The 19,005-nt window shown below is 49.7% G+C and overlaps 1 protein-coding gene across 3 annotated transcripts; it reads right to left on the reverse strand.

The window, feature by feature from the left end:
- Positions 1–2,590: 2,590 nt before the first annotated feature.
- MKS1 (MKS transition zone complex subunit 1) lies at positions 2,591–13,946 on the reverse strand. 3 transcript variants are annotated; one of them, XM_059829152.1, is made up of 18 exons: positions 13,867–13,946; positions 13,698–13,791; positions 13,538–13,633; positions 13,001–13,156; positions 12,467–12,564; positions 12,128–12,256; positions 11,699–11,803; positions 11,164–11,272; positions 10,208–10,264; positions 9,253–9,295; positions 8,664–8,726; positions 7,811–7,881; positions 6,891–6,960; positions 5,687–5,794; positions 4,993–5,126; positions 4,160–4,242; positions 3,980–4,077; positions 2,591–3,478 (listed from the first exon to the last, which is right to left on the reverse strand). In XM_059829152.1, the coding sequence occupies exons 1-18, from the start codon at positions 13,944–13,946 to the stop codon at positions 3,372–3,374; spliced, it is 1,701 nt and encodes a 566-aa protein (XP_059685135.1). In that variant the 3' UTR covers positions 2,591–3,371. The 3 variants fall into 3 exon arrangements, with proteins under 3 accessions (XP_059685135.1, XP_059685136.1, XP_059685134.1); XM_059829153.1 differs by having other exon boundaries at positions 13,538–13,611; positions 13,679–13,791; XM_059829151.1 differs by having other exon boundaries at positions 13,538–13,644; positions 13,679–13,791.
- Positions 13,947–19,005: the final 5,059 nt, after the last annotated feature.

A 19,005-nucleotide genomic window follows, 5' to 3' on the forward strand; every position in this document is an offset into this window, starting at 1 on the left:
TTGGCAAGGCTCTACTTCAAAGTTATCACAGCCCAAATCTTCCTCAGTTGAGAGCAAACCCCATTCCTGGGGTCTGACTTCTTTGGTGGAAAGCTGTTCCCCCAGTCACGTGAATGACTCATTTCTAGGTTTTCTTTTTCTGTTACATTTACATTGGAATTTCTGAAGGCTGCTCATTTGCATCATGCAAGCCCTACCAACTGCCCACAGCCTTTTCATTCACCAAGCCAACATTTCTGCAATTACCCTTTGTTTGCACAGTTTATTTAATGAGACGCCCGGAAGGCCCCTAGGGACTTTCAGCTGGCTCCTGCCCCCATGCAGACCACATCACTGGTAAGGTTGCAGGATTCAGCCTCAGACAGATGCCCGTTCAGCTGGAAGTTCAGCTGGCACTCAAAAAACCATCACAGCTCCAGTCTGCCCTGAAGGAAGAAGCAGACAAAGCTCAAGAGAAACCAGCTACGTTGCTGCAGCTGATGCAGCTGGAGCTGGGGGCTGCTGGCCATGCACCAGGGCAGCACAGACCTCCAAGTTTCCCTGCTAGACCCACTCTGGTCCCCCTCAGATCTGCAGCACAGGCCAGACTGCGCCTGCTGCGGGCTCCTCCTGCCCTCCAGCCTCCCTCCATCTCCAGTTCACGGCATCCCCCAGCCTGCCAGGCTCCCCTCTCCCATTAACTGGTGCCCTCCCATCCCAAGCTCTTGTGTACCCACAATCATCCCTTCCTCTCCCTTCTCCTGCTGAGTTTCACTGCAAAGGCACTCCTTCGGTGCAAACCGTAGGGACACTTCTGTACAGGGGAAATCCTCACGGCTCCAAGGAGATCACTGGCCTCCCCTTCTGTCTGTCCCCATGGGCCACCTCCTGTTTCATCCGTGCATACGGTGGTGGATGCACGACCTCCATTCCAGCTGGCTGGGCTCCTTGGCAAGTCAGAGCACAAGCCCTGCACCAAATGCCAGTTTTGATTAAAAGATCAGTGACATTTTCATACATGTACATGGAAATTTGCTAGTTTAATTTATAAAAGGGCATATTCAAAGAACATTTGCTGAAGGCTTTCTCCAAAACATCTTTTACGAGCACCATTTTCTTCTGTCAGGCCAAGAAGGCTGCAAGTACGAAGGCGAAAAACTGCTAACAATGTCTTACTTTGGAAGAATTGTTTCTTTGGTTATAATATTTTTTTATTTTAAAATTTTGCTCTCTTGAGTTTCTGCAAGATTTTACACTGTTCAGAGTTTTAACTAGCAAAACTAGTTCCATTATGTAAACCTTACTGCATCTCTGCGTAACCTTAACACTCAATCACCAGATCCTGCCGTATAAATGTGCTGAGCAACGAGCACAAGTCAGGAACCTGATCTTCTAATCAGAAGAGCCCACTGTCGAACAGAATCTGCCTTTGGCATCATCTCAATCAGAAAGGCGTTTTGTTACTTTATTGATAAAAAGAATATTCTCTTAACTTTGTAACTCCATCCTGAAAAGGGTTTCAGAGACATGCAATTCAGCTATTAGCGATAAGTGCAACAGAAACACCGAGAAGGAAATTAAGTATTGCTTAGATAGCATGCAATAAACATACAGGGCCATGACGTGAATGATGATAAAAAAAAGAGATAGCAAGCGCTACAAACTCACTGAACGCTTTTCATCCCGGGCGCTGAGTGGGTCAATCTCTGTGAAACGTGGCTGTATCACTAAAGACCATGATAGCGTGCACACACCTCAATTCTGCTACTCCAGAACTGGGTGTTTGCCTTCACAGCCATCACATCAAAAGCCTAAGCGGAGACCTGACTCACGCCCAAGGCACATCATGCAGCTCTGGGCCAAGGACATTGTGCTCTGCTCAACAGGCCGTGCCATCCAATACACGCTGGCAGCCTCTTCCGCCAAAAAGGAGGGGCAGCCGGCGAGGAAGGTGAGCAAAAATCCTTTTATAATTGAAATTGCCAGACACGTTCAAGCTGCCAGACAGGTCTAGGAATTACGACAAGGTCAAGGAGGAACAAACCCAGGAGTTTGGTTTTCCCAGTGAAGGCTGGACAAGGTCAAAATGGCAAGAAGGGAGTGAAGAAGACAGTGGAGCACCAGGGAAGAGGGGGATGTTTTAACAATCACACACATGGCTGCGACCATGAATGTCACGTTTCCTGCGGAGGAGGAACGTGCAGAGCAAAAGGAGGAAGGCCAATTCCTATTTCATATTCTGCCTGTGAATTCTAACTTTACAGACACATGCAGACCTGCACGATCCCAGCCTGAGATTTTTCTTCCTATCCCTTTTGTTGGGAGCAGAGGAGAACACATGGAAATATGACTCGTGCACAAATCAACACAGCGCTAAGTCTGCAGGTAGCCTCGCTCCTGTGAACTTGAGACAGGAACAAAAACAGGAAGAAAAAAAAAAGTCTGAGAAAAGAACAGAAGAAACTGGGTAAAAACTGGGTACACACATGCTTCCCCAGGAAGCAATGCAGTGTACTGCCATCAGAGATGGAACAATGAACCATAGCTCAAATGAACAGCTTGAACAGTTCAAAGTTCAGCTGCTGTACAAATGTTATAATCCGCTCTTGTTGTCTGCAAACGGTCCAGCCCCAGCCGAAGTTCTGCTATGAACTACGGGGGATGCGTGTTTTCAGCTGTATTCTTGAACAGAGAATCCTCCTGCTCATCACTGCAGAGCCAGAAACGTTATAGACACATACAAGCAAACACAGAATGTAACCCTTTTCTCCAGTTCTCAATCTGTCAAACATAATTCCTTTGCTTTGATTTCATATATTACATGTGGCAGAGAGCTCTCTCTCTAGGAATGAATCAATCTTAAGGCACAGGCGGACAGATTCATTTTTCTATTGACTGACCTACAGCAACAAATGCTGACAACGATTATCAGCACTTCTCAGGAAGTTATCTATTCATCTCACTAAATCTCAAACAGCATTCGCACCTTGACCTTCAACATCACCCTCTTCTTTAAGAAGAAAACTAGAAAAATTTCAAGTCTACACAACTTGGCAAATTTAATCATTTACTATTCAATTCCTGAAAAGGTGCTAAAGGGTTCACAGGTCCTCTGTCAGCGTTTTAGTCTGCTCAGCAGAAATGTGAACAACTGGTTGTATTATAAGGGCCTGGTAACAAAATGCTTTGAAAAAACGGGGCTCCTTCCACAGGTTCCCCTGGAAACGCAAAGATTCTGGGTCTGGATGTGTTACAGACTCCTTCCCCCATCCAGGGAAAATGAGGAGGAAGGGCTTCAAAAGCTTCCAGGCACCAGCACTGTGACCCCTGCTGAATGGGAGCTTGTGTGGGAGAGAAGATGCTGAGTGCTCCCAGGCGGTGGAGGTGGTCGATCATGGTTCCTGCGACTGGTGCACAGTGGAGGCAGAGGTGCTGATAAGGTCTTGAGGAAGGCTCTCGCGTGCTTCCTGCATCCGGCGCCGTGCCCTCTGGAAAGCCTCTACAACACAGCACGTGACAGCAAGCCAGAATGCATCAGACAGCCTCAGGGAAGGGGAGGGATGAGTTTGTCCAGTGAACATCATCTCTCCCGGAGCAGGAGTCTCACTTCCTATTACTAAGTTCCACCAACAAAGCACCTGGTCCTTGCTGCTCTCTTCACTTACTTCTAGCGCTATCTTTACTCTGTGCGCAATGGAATCAGAGACAGAGCCTGTGCATCAGCGCCACAAGCTATGCTCAGTGCCAGGCAAGACTGGGCAGCCCAGCCTAGGCTTTGCCCTCACAGCATGCTTATCCCTCCTGCCTGCTGAGAGCTGATGCCTCCTGAAGTTTCCAGCTTAGATCAGAACATTCAACCTCTGCTATGGACTCAGAGAGCTTATTGGGAGGCAATTATCCCCACAGGAATGGATTCTCCTGAAATATCCTGCCCACTCTGTAAAAAGAGGACAAAAGTGAGCCAAAGGCTCACCAGGGAGAATAACACTGATATCCCTACCCAAAACGTTGTAGACAGAGCTTTGCTGGCTGAAGCCTCCAAGCCGGTCCAGTATACTCTGCATGCGCTGCCTCAGGGCACTGGTTTCCAGAAAGGCTCTGCACAGAAGTACAGTAGGTGGTCAGGGCTGCCGAAACACAGCACACAAGACGGAGCTCGTGCTCACTTTGCTGCACTTACTTAGACTGCTGCAGGCAGTATAGCCGGAACGTGACGCTCCCTGTTGTCTCTGTGCGAAAACCAAAGCGGCTCAGACGCTCTCCCTGCAAAGATGGCACAAGTTAGAATAACCACAGCCTGCAACCTGCTGCAGCAGGCTGTCCCTAGCGAAAACGAGTATGCCCCACCAGAAGCATGCACTCCTGTGGGCACAGTCTCTCCCCTTCCCGCTGCACACAGAAAGCGAGGTCAGAAAGAAGCACAGACTGTTCCAGGCTGTGCTGAGGGCAGGACCTAAACACTAGCAAGCTGGTAGCGCAGTGCTGGAGTAAGGTTTCAACAACTGCATCAGGGCTCATTCCCACACAAAGCTGCTACTAAGATCAACTTGCTCATTACACCAGCAAGCACGTCTGCAGCTTTCTTAAGAATGTGAAATTTCTGCCTGCCTCACACCCATCGGCTTCTTCCTTCGGGAAACTGTTTCAGGCACAGTACAGCCCACGTTCCTTACAAAAACACAGGAAGAAGTCTATAGCTGGTAACAAATGCTAACCTGACAGACACTTTCCAGACAGGGCCAGCACAGACAGGTGTAAGTCAAGGCTTTGGTCCATGTTCACCCATTTCTCTAAGCTGCACACACCTCAGAAGGCAGAGAGCTCTGCCTCAGCGTTTGCCCATTCCTCTGTTCATGATCACAAGTCTCACAGAGGAGACCTTTCTTTAGTCAGAGGGACAGGACCACCAGCTCATCCTTGTTCAAATCTGGTCCAGGCTGTCCACAGACATCTGAAGTTGAGATCATAATCTACCATCTCCCAGAAAGAGCACTGCCCTGCAGCTGAGCTCACCTTGAAGGTTGATGGTATCCTGACATAGGTTATGTCCTCCAGCTCAGGAGATCCGCCAATGAAAAATCTCCTCAGCTCAGCGACTGTCCCCAGCTCCACAGGGCGCCAGGTAGGGATAGTGAGCATGTGGAGACCTGACCCAGGACAACAGGACAGCTTAGCAGCTATGACCAACAATCTGTACAGAGTCACAGAGGACAACATGGCAAATGGATACCTGCTGACCCAAACCACAGCAGGCTGGAAATGGAAACACTATATGGTATCTCTGTAACATTTTCCCAGTGAGTCAGGCCCACACAGTCACACAGCCAGTGTTGAAAGTACCCCCTCCTTATGAGGAGCATCAAGTTACTACATGTGGGTGTTAGAATAGTTGTGACCCTCAGATTCCATGTGGGACAGGGAGGGCTACTGCTTTTGTAAAGATGGATGTGCAGCATCACCCCAGAGCTTTGTCACACAAGATTTTGTGATGGAACCGCTGAAGGAGCAAGGACAGCAACACATGATGCGTCTCAACAACAAGGCAGAATGGTGCAGGATGCATCATATCCTTCTTTGCTGCCCCACAGACAGCTAACTATCCCCTTCAGTATGCAAAGCCTCCCCAGGACCAGCTGCATCCACTCCCAAGAGGACCACTCAACTCATTCTTCCAGACAATTAACATAATGCCCCAAGTAGATTTTACCTGGAGATGCTGGCAGCACCAAAGAACCATATCCTTCAACGCGATACCTCTGCCAGAAATCCAGAGACAGGACCTCAAAGTAGAGAACAGGCCACTGAGGGAGACTATCTGCAAGGAAGGGGAGCAGATCACAGCTTTGTGAGGGAGACTATCACAGAGGAAATAAAAATGCTAAATGCCCAACTCCACTAGTAGGAAGTCCTTTCCGTATTTCTTCTACAATAACAAACCATGGGTGATTATTTTCCCCTGTAAAAGCTGAACTCTCAGATTTGAGGATTAAAACAGAATTACTGATGTTAAAAATTTGGGAAAATTCATTGTTTTGAGAACAAGTCCAAACTGGTTCCTCAATTATCTTTAGGAAGACAAGACAATCTTTTGTGAATGATCTGAGGCCAAACAGGGGAACCCTTTTATCTCTGACCTTTCCCACCATTATTGGGGGATTATTAACCTGGATTCTCCTACAGGTCTCCAAGCATTTCTTTTTTCCAAGGTGAAACAAACTCATCGTGTTCATTTTAGGCTGAAAATTCATTAGTGTTAGTTGAATACTCAAATCCAATGCGTACACTGAATTCAAGTGGCAAGGCATGCTGCAAAGCTGTCTCTAGCAATTGCAATCCAAAGAGCAACGGGCTTGGTGAGGAAGCAGCAGTAGCGTAGTGAAGCAGCAGGAATAGGCAGCAGAGAAGCCCAACTTAAAACAGAGCTGGAAGTTTCAAAGTGACATAAACTATACAAAGATTAGACAGGTCACTGACTGTGTCTACAAACATCAGACTCAGCATAGAGTTTTAGTTGTGTACAAAAAAGCTGCCTGTTTCTCCTGCTGCAGAGTCCCAGGGCTTTATGTAGTACACTGGGCATGGCAACACAGACCAGCATGCCAGGCATTTTGGGACAGACAAGCTGAGATCCAAGTAGTTTTCCAACTGGATAAAGCTGACTATAGCCTGGAAGCATGGCAACATCAATGAATCCATACAAATGCTAATGCATTGCTGGGCAGGGCAAATATAGCATGTGTCCAGAGGTTGTGTGGTGACAGGGTGAACATTTGCTGAATGAACAACAATTCCCTTTGTTTAAATCTGTCCTTCCATCTTGGCGAGGGGCCAACAACATGCCAGACAGCATGATGCCTACGCTGCGATCAAAGTATTTCAGTTTCACATTTCAGAGCAACAAGGAACCGCACCTTCTGATTCGTCTCCTTGGGTGAAAAACATCTCCAAAGTGAAGGGGTAGCAGAAATATGCCACATTATCCTAGAAAAGGAACAGAACAGAGATCAGATTCCTGGACAAGGGAATTCATCACTAGCATTGCAGGGGGCACACAGAGCAGGGAGAAAAGAACTAATGATAGAAAAGAGGTAACAATGCCCAACTAAGATCAATCATATCATACTAACAAACACCTGACTGCATGATGGACCTGCATACACTCCCAAGTGCCACATTGATGGAACAGGCTGTTAAAAATAATGGAAAAAGGGGAAAGAGTAACACACCTCAAATGACAATTCAGCCAGTTGCGTAACTATTACACCGCCACAATCTTTACAGGAGCCAAGCAAAATACCTCAGACAATGGTATTACTGAAATGTTGTGTGATAATTACTTTTGTAATATGTAAATCAGCTCACAGAAAAGACATCAAAAAGTTGATAAAATTCAAATTTTGTAAGAGAGGAGCTGGAGACAGCAATGGAACCAACTTCTCAGATAGGAGGAGGGGTTCATTTGAGAAATCAATTTAGAGACTGTGTGCGTTCTTGCCCCAGGCAAGCCAGAACAATGCTTCGTTAACTCTCAGCATTTGAGAACATAAAAATCAAAGCTCCAAAGGCAATCAATCAGCCAGAAGGAAGAAAAAAGTGAGGTTCCAGAAACTGCTCTGAAGCAGTTTTATTTGGTCTAGTTTTACCTGGACACAGTGGCACCCTGAAAAATGGCAACTATAACCAGAATGAGGAGAATCCCAAACATGCTCTGCCCTTGAAAGTAGCTCTCAAGTCACAAACTTTGCTGAATATATCTGTAGCTTGTTACACATGTTCCACTTCAGAGAACACCTGTTCAAACTCTGCTCCGCAGGTTTAAAAGCATCCTTACACAGCCCACTGTCTTGGTGGCACAGGTCTGCGTCACTCCTGATAGCTGCTGGAAAGCGGGGCTCGACCACTCTGGGAGAAGAGGAGAGCACAGTGGTGAATGCTTTGGGTGAGAGGAAGGATTCACAAACCAGAGCAACTCAAAGGAGAATGTCAGTCCTAGATGACTGGGATAACAGATAACATCACCCACGGTGAATTTCCAGAGGTGTGTCCCACCCCACCTTGTTCCAAGGCAATGGCTACTCCCCAGAACACCCTGAACTGTCGATGAAAAGCACCAATTCCACCTTAAGAGAAAAACAGAACCTTATCTGAATGTACTGAGTAGCAAAAATTGTACCTCTTTGGACAAATATCAGGGTATAACCACAGAGGGGAGCCAGGGCCATAGCTTCAGGGAATTAAACAAGCAGCACGATGTGCTGGGAACCTTATTTATCAGTCAAAATTTAATATGTTAGTGTCAGCACAAAACATGAGGACATGATGGTGAGCACTGAAATAAGACAAGGTCAGTGCTGAGATGTAGAAGACAGGAAGGCTATTCTCCGTGGTATGAGGGATGAACTTTGGGCAGACTGCTGGACATCATCACCACTGGTTGAGAAGTCAATGACCTCTGGGTCCCAGACTGATTTGGAAGAGACGAGAGGGGAAGATGCTACTTTCTCCCAGACATGAGTTTAGTTCAAACAACAGAGTTCCGCAATTTTAACTCTGAAAACCTCTGATTAGATCCCAGCCCCTACGTTAACTTTTACTGACTTTCAGCAGAGCTGATGTGATGGACCAGCCAAAGCATGCTTCATTCCTTAAATTGCTGTGATACGGCTGGAAACGTGAATACTTACGGTTGGGCAGCTCCAGAAAGAAATGAACATAGAGGTTGTCATACTCATAGCCTTGAGCTGAAACTGAGAAGAAAAGAGAATGAACTTCAGCTGCTCGCTTCCACACAAACTCCTCTAATACTCACTGTAGACTTTTGGGAGAGCCAGCACCAATACCCTTAGGGACGACCATTTACTGCTGGAAGCTGGGAGAAGCCACGGTCTTCAAAGTAACAGAATATGACCCTCAGAGAAGATTCCTTCTCTAGACTAGCCCTGCCCCCATATCACTAATCAGATTGGGGAGGTCACACATTTAATTGCCTTCTTTGCTATCATCTCTATTAACTCCCCAATTGGCTCTCCTTTTTTCAGATCTGTATGTCTTCCTAGAACAGCTGCAGTATTTGTAACCTCCAGTCCGTAAATGCCACTCAAGGGGTTAGTCCACAAAAACAGGGGAGGAGAAGGAGGAAGTAAAGGATTCTAGGGAGAGAAACACCTACTACTACCGGCCTGGGATCCAAGAATCCTTGGACCCTTTGTAGCCTCAGCCATCCCAGCAGACCCAGATTTGCCTCTATAGTTACCGTTTATAACAAGGACTCACCTATTTCTCCATTCACAAAAAGCCGCAGTGTACCAGGAAGAGTCTGTAAGAACAAGCAGATAACCAAGATAAAGGGCTCAGTGACCACTGGTGGAACCTCATTCCATCCCCTCCCAACAGGGTCTCACACAGATACTTCACAGATGTTTATATATGAATGCTTCTCCCTGCTGGCCAGGTAGGAATCATGACTTCTCATATCATCCTTTCCAGAAGCCAACAGTCCCTCTGGAGCGAGGCACCCGAGAGAGACCAAATTCCTAGACTGCAGGAGTTCACTACTGTGTAAAATCAGGTCTCTTACAGACTTCAAGATGGGTATAAAACGTGGTGAGAAGTCACTTGCAGGAATCATAGTCCTGTTTCTCCCATAGTATTTCTGCACTTGCCCAAGGTCGGGGGAAGAGAAGCACAGGACAAGCTGAGACACTATCAAAGTACAAAAAAGTACAACTTCTGCACTTTGGGAAACAAGATTTGAGCAAAAAATATTGCAGTCTGGGTAGTTCAGTGAGAAGGGAACCTGTGCATGAATTTGGGGGTGGGAAGGGCTGTTTACTTGAACAAAGTGTGTCAAACATAGATGTGTTTGACATTTAAGACAGTTAACAGCAATCACTATCCTAAAAGATATAAACCCTCCTTACTTCTTGAAGTATTGTAGTCAAAGGCCTGCAGACAATACACGCAGTCTCACAGAGACTGCAGCATTCAGCACGCTCTGCTGCTGGTCTGACAGATGCAGGATGGGTCTCTGCAGACCCCATATCCATTGCAACCTGTCCCTTTTGACCCAGTTTTCTGCTGGAAACCACAAGGTAAAAGCTGCCAACACTACCCCAGAATGAAACCGTCTTTAGAGACTGGGGTACAAACAGCAGCCACACCAACCAGGTCAACAGTCTCCAAAAGTAGCAGGGGCTCCGGGTCCCTGCCGAATGCCGCTGGTACTCACCATTTCAAATTCTGAGCCTACGAGACCACTGAGGTATTCCTTGTGCCGACTGTACAGCTGAAAACACAGAACAAGCAGATTAAAAAAAGTGTCTTTTTGATTATATATGTTTTTACGGACTGCAAAAATTGCAATGTATATAACTTAAAACCAATTTAAATTGTTGACAGGCTTAGCACACAGGGGTTTTTTAATTGTTATAGCAGATTTAGAGAATATAAGAATCTAATAGAACAAAAATGCGTAACTGCTAACACTGCATGGAACTTCAGCTTCAGAGAAGACCTCGTCAAAGGCCAATCTAAGGTAAAAAGAAGCTCTGAAGAATCAGCAGATCTTAAATGACATGTTAAAAACACAGGCATAAACTATTCCAAGGATATCAACTGATGGGAGATCAGTGTAGCGAAATCATGATTTCCTTATTCACCACAAAACCAATAAGGAAACGTACAAATGAAAAACTAAAACATTAAGTACCTTTATAAACTGCCACAGCCAAAAAGGCAATTCAGAAAGATCAAGATATAAAATGAGATCCAAATACCCTGGGACATTATAGGTAACAAGAAATCATTCAATAAGTACACAGGCAGCAAGAGGAAGACCAAGGAAAGCATTTGCCCACTGCCCAAAAGGGAAGGAAAACCATTGGCAGCTAGAAAGGCATGAATTCAGATGGTTTCTTGCGCCAGTTCTCACTATGTAGATCATGGCAGTCAGAGGCCAACACACCTAATACCGGACAAAGCCTCTACCTAGAGTAATGAATTAAGCAGTCAGGGAGTATTTGCTGGAGTTCTCAAATTGCTGGGCATGGTGAGACTCACTGCCAGTGACATTCATTTTGTCAACTTTACGTGTCTACAGCACTAACAATTACATCTACATGAGGGTCTGAGCTCCCTCTGTCAAATCAGAACTAGCCAATATGATCAGTGGAGGCCGGTCCTTACGTCTCTGAACACACGCTGCTCGCGTTCCTCCTCCTCCGGCTGCACTTGGACAGACACATTCTCAATGGTGTATTTCCACACCTCGCGCTTCTCTCCATCCAGCTCGATCCTGCAGAGCCCCAAAACACACGGGCAAAACTCCCTCATTACGCAAAGAATAGGCACAGGCAGCAACAGCATCAACTGTGCCATCCTGACATAGCAGTGCCCCCTCCACCAGGCCTGTGCAGTAACACAAGGGCACCAACGGCCCTCTCCTCACTCCCAAGTGCCTGCCAGCGTCAATGAATCAAAAAGGGAGACCAGCATATGCATAAGTTGTATCCCTAGGGACTGGCACCAAAGCCCCACACATCACACACACAGTGACACCAAGCACAAGCACACAATAATCTTGTCTTAGAAATCTCTGGAATAAAACTGAAAAATAGCCCTCAATTTAAGTGCTGATCCACTGCCTGAAGAGTGACCAGGAAACAGCCATTTCAGCCCTCTGTATCAGTCCCACATGAGGTACCAGCCCTGTCCCGCTCACCGGTAGGCTCCTTTGGTGCCAGTAAAGTCAGGCTTCACTGTGATCACCCCATTGCCGTCCACCTTGATTGTGCAAAGAACATGTTCATACTCCCTGTGACCAAGCCTAATGGAAGGCATCAAGAAACACAGCCTAAATAGAGAACACAGACACTCTCTTGCTCTTGAACAGCAGAGCTGGTAAAGGCATATGGGAGTACAGAAGGGAACAAACACACCCATACTTTCTTACATTAGTTTAAGAAACCCTTTGGAGGGATACACTCAGTTACCTCTCAACTTAGGGAAGAGGCAGAAAGAAATAGCAGCCCAAGTTACTGAGCTCTTGGAATTCTCTCCCTTTAACTAATGAAAGAAACAGGAGATTTGAGTAAGGAGGGAAGATGGGTTTCCTTCTGGGAAATTAAGATCACTTCAGGATTTTACTTACTTCCCATAAGGTCCCAAGTCCCCCATGATGTACATGGTCTGGACAGGAGTGTTGATTACATGATTGTTCTTTATAAAGTCTTCTGAGGGTTCCCAGGTGATGATTTTTGACTTCAGAGAACTTGCTTCTCTGTCAACAACAGAACAGCACAAGTCACAGCTCACCTCAGCAGCCCAGCAGAGGCAGCACCAAACCCCCCATGACAAGGAGTCAAACTGCTGGATTCCAAGTGTGACACAGCTAAAGCCACCAACTTCCACAGTCCAGGCTGCTCTGCAGCTGGGGCACCGGCACCAGGAAACCTGCAATAGCAAGCTCCAAGCCCCAGTTTGCACTCACATGGGCCTACGGTCTTGTCTTCTCCTCCTCACATTGGCCATCCTCTCTGCCAGATAAGACGGCACCTCATGTTCTGAGTCAGTTACCTTCTGGCAGTGCTGGGAGAGAGAAACGGATGGGAACTAGCTTAATTATAACAGGACATCTTTCCCAAACACAGCTCCGCTCTTGGAGGAGAGAACAGGTATGTAGGCACCCACATGCAGGGAGAAACTGCTACAAGACTGTCGATTTCATTCGCTGTTCTTGTGGCAAAGTACAGCTAAACTCCACCCAGCAAGTTACCTACAGAACAGTGCTACATAGCCAAGTCCGTCCAAGCTGCCCCTGACCATCGTTCTGAAACAGGGAGATCTCATCCCAGGTCTGGGGCACCAGGGGAAGCCGTTGTGCAGAAGCAATACGTTCTCCTGCATACAGGACACCTGGCTTGCTTCCACATGGCCAAGAACTGACAAACATTCCCTCTGCAGTAGGCCCAGTGGTTTTGACAGACACTGCTGTATAGATCACGCCTAACTTAAGAGCTGGTACCTCCTCTAGGTTGGTGAAGCGGTCATGATCGGTGTAGGTGAAGATGCGACAGTTCTTCCGACCTCCGGCCTTCTCCAGTTTCAGTATCTCCTCATGGTACTGCCGGTCCAGGGGAGTCTGGCAGGCTGCCTCATTTTGGTACAGATCCACCTCAAACTGAGAGCACCACAAGTAACACACAAAAGCTGCTCTTCACCAGCACAGTCGGAACCACAAACACTTTTCAGCTGAGATTTCCGAAGCCACCACAGAAAGAGACACGACCCTTTGGGAATGCCAACAAACAACCCGCGCTGCGGAGTGGCTCTGACACCGCTCAGGCATGTGGCGGCCGACAGCCCCCACTGATGCCCACCTGGAGAAGACTCGGGCACAGCAGCTCACCCCGCAGCAGCTCACCCCGCAGCAGTTCACCCCGCAGCAGCTCACCCCGCAGCAGCTCACCCCGCAGCAGGAGACCCTGCAGGGCCGGGGGGGCCGCACCACGAGGAGAACCCCCCGGGCCCGGCCCGCCCAGGCCCGCCGCCGCGCACCCACCTGGCTGAAGAGCTTCTCCTGCCACCCCACCTCGGCCTCCTCCTCCTCCTCCTCGTTCGGGGGCCGCCGGGCACCTGCGGGAGGGGGCCCAGTCACCTCCGGCGGCGCTGCCGCCGCCCGCCCCCCCGGCGTCCCACCTACCGGTCGCGGCGCGGTCGGCCAGGCCCAGGAGCTCGGGGCCGCGCGGGCCGGCGAGCGGCGGCGGGGCCTGCGGCAGGAGGGGCCGGCCCGACGTGACCCGCTGGATGCGGACCCTGCGGGAGAGAAGGAGCGAGCGTCACGGCGGGCCGGGAGCCGGGGCGGGGCGGGGGCCGGCGGCGGCCGCTCACCGGAGGCGCAGGTTGCGCACGGGGTCGCGGGAGCGGTAGACGGCGCCACCCGCGTCCGCGCTCCACAGCGGCTCCGCCATGGCCCGCGGGGCCGCCGCCTCACCATGGAGACGGGGCGGCGCGGGGGCGCAGCGCCCCCCTGCGGCCGGAGGGGGCCCGCCGGCCGCGCCCGCCTTCCCGCCGGGGCCGTGGCCGGGCCCGCTCCCCGCCCGGGCGCCCGCGGGGCACGGCGGGCCGGCGGCTGGGGCTGGGAGGGCCCTTTGCCTCCGGTCCCTGCTGCGGCAGCCCCGACTGGGCGCGGGGCCGCGCCCGACGTCTGCGCCAGGGTTGCTCCCGCAGCACAGAGCCCCCCAGCCTCCACGGGAGGGGGGTTCTCTCGCATCCCCCCGTGTGAGGGTCCCCATGGCCTCCGGCGGGGGTGGTGTCTCCCACGTCCCTCCACATGGGGGGGGTGTCCCCACGACCTCTGTGTGAGGGGGGTCCCCCACATACCTCGGCGTGAGGCCCTCCAGAGCAAAGCCCCCCCATCCCGACAGCCCCATGGCGATGCTGAGGGGAGGGGATGCGCTGCGGCGTCCCCAGCACCCAGCACCCTGCGCATGGAGCTCCAGGCCGAAACCTGTGAGGAGCTGACTGCGAACCTGCCCCTTTCTCGGGTTTATTCCCTACCCCTTTCCTCACCTTTCCCGACATTTGAGCATTTGGCTGCCAGGGAAAGGACATCTTCATGGAGACCACCACCCCCCTCACGCCAGGGCCTCACTCCTGAGCAGTGACAGGCCTGATCCTTCACGGGCAGGCCAGGGTGGCAACCCCTGTCCCCACACGCCGCACCTCGGCAGCCGTTTTGCTGCCAGTCACCCGGTGCCACCAGTTCTGCTGCATTCTCTGGCCCTTCCCTGCTGTGCCTCCTCCGATAACGATGACGGGTCTTGTGAATACCTTCTGGAGGTCCACATACACCGTATGATGCAACGTCTTCACTCGAAGAGGTCCCTGGGAACCTGTATCCTTCCTCCTTGTGCACCATCTCCTCAGCCAGCATCTTGGCTTCTCTGGTCCCTTCCCTGGTGTGCTGGTTTTGGCTGGGATAGAGTTAATTTTCTACATAGTAGCTAGTATGAGGCTGTGTTTTGGATTTGTGCTGAAAACTGTGGATAATACAGGGATGGTTTTGTTACTGCTAAGCAGTGCTCACACAGCGCCAAGGCCTTTTCTGCTTCTCACACCACCCCACCAGCGAGTAGGCTGGGGGTGCACAAGAAGTTGGGAGGGGACACAGCCGGGACGGCTGATCCCAACTGACCAAAGGGATATTGCATACCATACGATGTCATGCTCACCATATAAAGCTGGGGGAAGAAGAAGGAAGGGAGGACATTTGGAGTGTTGGTGCTTGTCCTCCCAAGTAACCATCATGCATGATGGAGCCCTACTTTCCTGGAAATGGCTGCTGATGCGACATAGTGAATAAATTCCTTGTTTTGCTTTGCTTGCATGTGCGGCTTTTGCTTTACCTGTTAAACTCTCTTTATCTCAGCCCACGAGTTTCCTCACTTTTACCCTTCCAATTCTCTCCCCCACCAGCGGGGAGTGAGCAAGCAGCTGTGTGGTGCTTAGTTGCTGGCTGGGGTTAAACCATGACAGTCCTTTTTGGCTCCCAACGAGGGGCACGAAGCGTTTGAGATAACAACAGATTTGATTGGAATGTGCTAGATCGAATTTACAGCTGTTACAGCTGTTTAGCTATTAATCAGCAGGCTCCTGTGCTTGCCATGGGGCTTGCCTGCCTTACTTTATATCAGAGTCTAGTACTCGTTGGTGGCTGCTTTTTGCTTTCGTTGCTTGCTGTACTGCTGTGCTGCTTATCATCTTACTCTGCTGTGCCTGGGAACATTCTGGTAACAGCAATGGCCATGCACCTGGGCTGGCAGATGGCCAGGGCATCGCTGCCGTTTCTGTGCTGCTGTACTGGACAGGCTGGAACTCCAGTGTGAACTCAAGTCGAAGGAAATGTGACCGATGGATGAATCCATGCGGGAGCAGGACATCCCAAAACATCTGTGGCCATAGACAAGTCCACACCGAAGCAGGTACAACTCAAAGTGTCTGTGGCCATGGTTATGTCTGTGCCACAGCAGGTGTACCTCTGAAAGGATTGTGGCCCAAGGATAAGCCCACACAGGAGAAGGTACACCTCGAAGCATCTGTGGCTGTGGGTAAGTCCATGCTGCAGCAGGTACACCTGGAAGCATCCGTGGCTGTGCATGAGGTCATGCTGCAGCACCTCAAAGTGTGTGGCCATGGATAAGCCCACGACAGAGGAGGTACACCCCTGGAGAGACGGCAGCCATGAGTAAGGCCATGTTGGAGCATGTTTACTCTGAAGGGACTGTGGCTGTGGGTAGGGCCACGCTGGAGCAGGTACGTCTCTGAAGGCATTATGGCCCATGAATAAGGCCACGCTGGAACCGGTGCCCCTCAAAGCAACCGTGGCTGTGGGTAAGTCTATGCCGCAGCAGGTATACCCCTCCAGAGACTGTGACTCATAGATAAGGCTCTACTTGAAGCAGGTATACCCCTAAGGGACTGCAGTCTGTGGATAAGTCCAAGCCGGAGCAGGGGCAAGGGGAGGAATTCATTGCGATGTTAAACCCTGTAACCTGGCCCAAAGGGACCAGGGGTGGAGATTGTAAAGGAAAGACCTTTAAATTGCTGTAACCCACAATTTGAGTTGCATGCTACAGGAATTACTATAGCGGGAACCACCTGAAACAGTGGAGGACAAACCTTACAAGAAGCAGTGCAATTGCAGCAGTGACCCAACCTGAGCTGGCTTTGGTGCCCAATAACCCACACGCCTCTCCTGTCCTGAGTGACCACCACAACAGATGGAGCCCAAAGTCATGGACTAAATGAACTCAGTGGACATTTGTGGACATTTTACAGACATTTTACAGGGGTGGTCCATAGACTAAGGGAATGGTATCTGTGTATTATATCAAAGGATGGGAAGAGGAGCCAGCCCTGAGATGGACTCCATCCCTGCAGCAACCTGTTCACCCCATGGTCCTCTTTGGATCACTGCCCACAAGGTCAGCTCTGCAACCCAGCTCTGCAACTCAGCTCTGCCAGCTGGGACCCCCGCTCCGAAGGGTCCCCCTGCATAAGGTGCTCCCCTCCCATACCACTCCTGGGATGCTGGGCTGCGAATTGCTTCCCCACTGCTACTCTGGGAATGTTTTGTCAAGGCAAGTTTAAATCCTGAAGGAGTGCATATTGACTTAAGTGCGCTGCAGTTCTGGCATTAAACTGGCACACTAACAGCTTGCAGTACAAAACTTGGTAGGATTTACATTTTCCTTCTTCTCAGACCATTAACTGCAATGTGAATTCCGTGGCGGTCCCTGCAGGTATTGCAAGGCCCTTGCATTTTCAGATCTGGAACACTCGCTGCCACAAATACTAGAGACCCCAAAATCAGAAAAAGTCATTTATTGCAGAAAAGCAGAAAGCTGATACGAGAGTCTCAGTGAAATACCTTTTTTTTTTTTTTCCCTGGGTAAATATGACATTATCATGTCAGCATTTATGCAGCTTTTTAAAATCTAATATCAGAGTAAGCAATAATAGGAACTACATTACAAGGCAAACATTGGCAAAGCTCTGGAAACAGTTGGCATCTGTGACAGAAAGAAAAGATTTAATTATGTGGTAGATTCTCAACAGGTTTTTGCACAATCAGAGTTTGAGGAGCCATACTGCTTATGTCAAATTTGACATGACAGTAAGAATTGGGCTGTGAACATATGCACTATATTGCAACAGCTTGTTGACTTCAATACTTCAGTAGTCCCAGTTAGAATGAGAAAATCTTGGTGACCCACTGCAGTTTCTAAACAGCTTGAGTGGGTACAAATGCAAGCAGCTACCAAAAGAAAGGAGCACAAGGGAGAAGCATCAAGTGAGGGACCTTGACAGGCTGGAGAAATGGGCTGCCAAGAACGTCATGAAGTTCAACAGGGATAATTGCAAAGTCCTGCCCCTGGGCAGGAACAACCCCAGGCACCAGTGTATGCTGGGGGCTGACTGACTGGGAAGCAGCTTTGTAGAGAAGGCTGCTGAATGTCCCGGTGGACACCAAGTAGAACCTGAGCGAGCAATGTGCCCTTGCAGCAAAAAAGACTACCAATGTCCTGGGCTGCAATTAGGAGGAGTGTGGCCAGCAGGTTGAGGGAGGTGATCCTTCCCCTCTACTCAGCGCTGGTGAGGCCACACCTGAAGCACTGTGTCCAGTTCTGGGCTTCCCAGTACAAGAGATACACGGACATACTGGAGAGAGTACAACAGAGGGCCATGAAGATGATAAAGGGACTGGAGCATCTGTCCTATGAGGAAAGGCTGAGAGAGCTGGGACTGCTCAGCCTGGAGAAGAGAAGGCTCAAGGGGATCTCATCAATGTGTATCAATACCTGAAGGGAGGCTGCCAAGAGGATGGAGACAGGCTCTTTCCAGTGGTCCCCAGTGACAGGACCAGAGGCAGTGGGCACAAACTGAAACACAGGAGGTTCCCTCTGAGCATCAGGAAACAGTTTTTTACTGCATGGGTGACTGGGCCGTGGCAGAGGTTGCCCAGGGAAGTTGTGGAGTCTCCATCCATGGAGATATTCAAAAGCCATCTGGCCATGCTCCTGGGCAGCCTAGGTGTCCCTGCTTGAGCAGGAGGTTGGACCAGATGACTTCCAGAGGTCCCTTCCCACCTCAACCGTTCTGTGATCCTGGGTTGCCTCCTTCTCCAGGAAGCACATTCCTGCTACTCCTCATGCCAGCGCTAGCACTTGGGCAGCTGCATGACAAGGTGGAGCTTACCTGGCCGAAGATTAATTTGCCAAAAAAGCCTCAAGTTCCCAACTCTCTACACTGTTGCATATCTGAGCCTGCTTATGAGAGGTTTGGGACTGTACTGCTGGGGACAGAACTGCCTCCATGGGCAGAAACCTGCGTTTAAGATGATTCAGTGTGACCGCAAAATCACAGCCCCACCACTCCCAAAAAGCAGGCTGTGGCTCCTGGATGAGAAAAGAGGTGATTTAGCTGAAAAGTCACAAAAATCTCCTCACCATTGAAAAAAAGCAGAGT

Source organism: Gavia stellata, chromosome 25 (assembly GCF_030936135.1).
Source record: "Gavia stellata isolate bGavSte3 chromosome 25, bGavSte3.hap2, whole genome shotgun sequence".
In the NCBI taxonomy this organism is placed as follows: domain Eukaryota; kingdom Metazoa; phylum Chordata; class Aves; order Gaviiformes; family Gaviidae; genus Gavia; species Gavia stellata.

What these genes read in the sequence shown, in the direction of transcription:
- MKS1 (XM_059829151.1), bottom strand. Translation starts at nt 13,946, where the DNA reads ATGGCGGAGCCGCTGTGGAGCGCGGACGCGGGTGGCGCCGTCTACCGC. An exon ending in AGCAGCGTGTGTTCAGAGAC is followed by an intron (nt 10,265 to 11,163) that starts GTAAGGACCGGC and finishes CTGTGTTTTCAG; the next exon opens with CTGTACAGTCGGCACAAGGA. An exon ending in CCAAGGAGACGAATCAGAAG is followed by an intron (nt 5,795 to 6,890) that starts GTGCGGTTCCTT and finishes CCTTCCTTGCAG; the next exon opens with ATAGTCTCCCTCAGTGGCCT.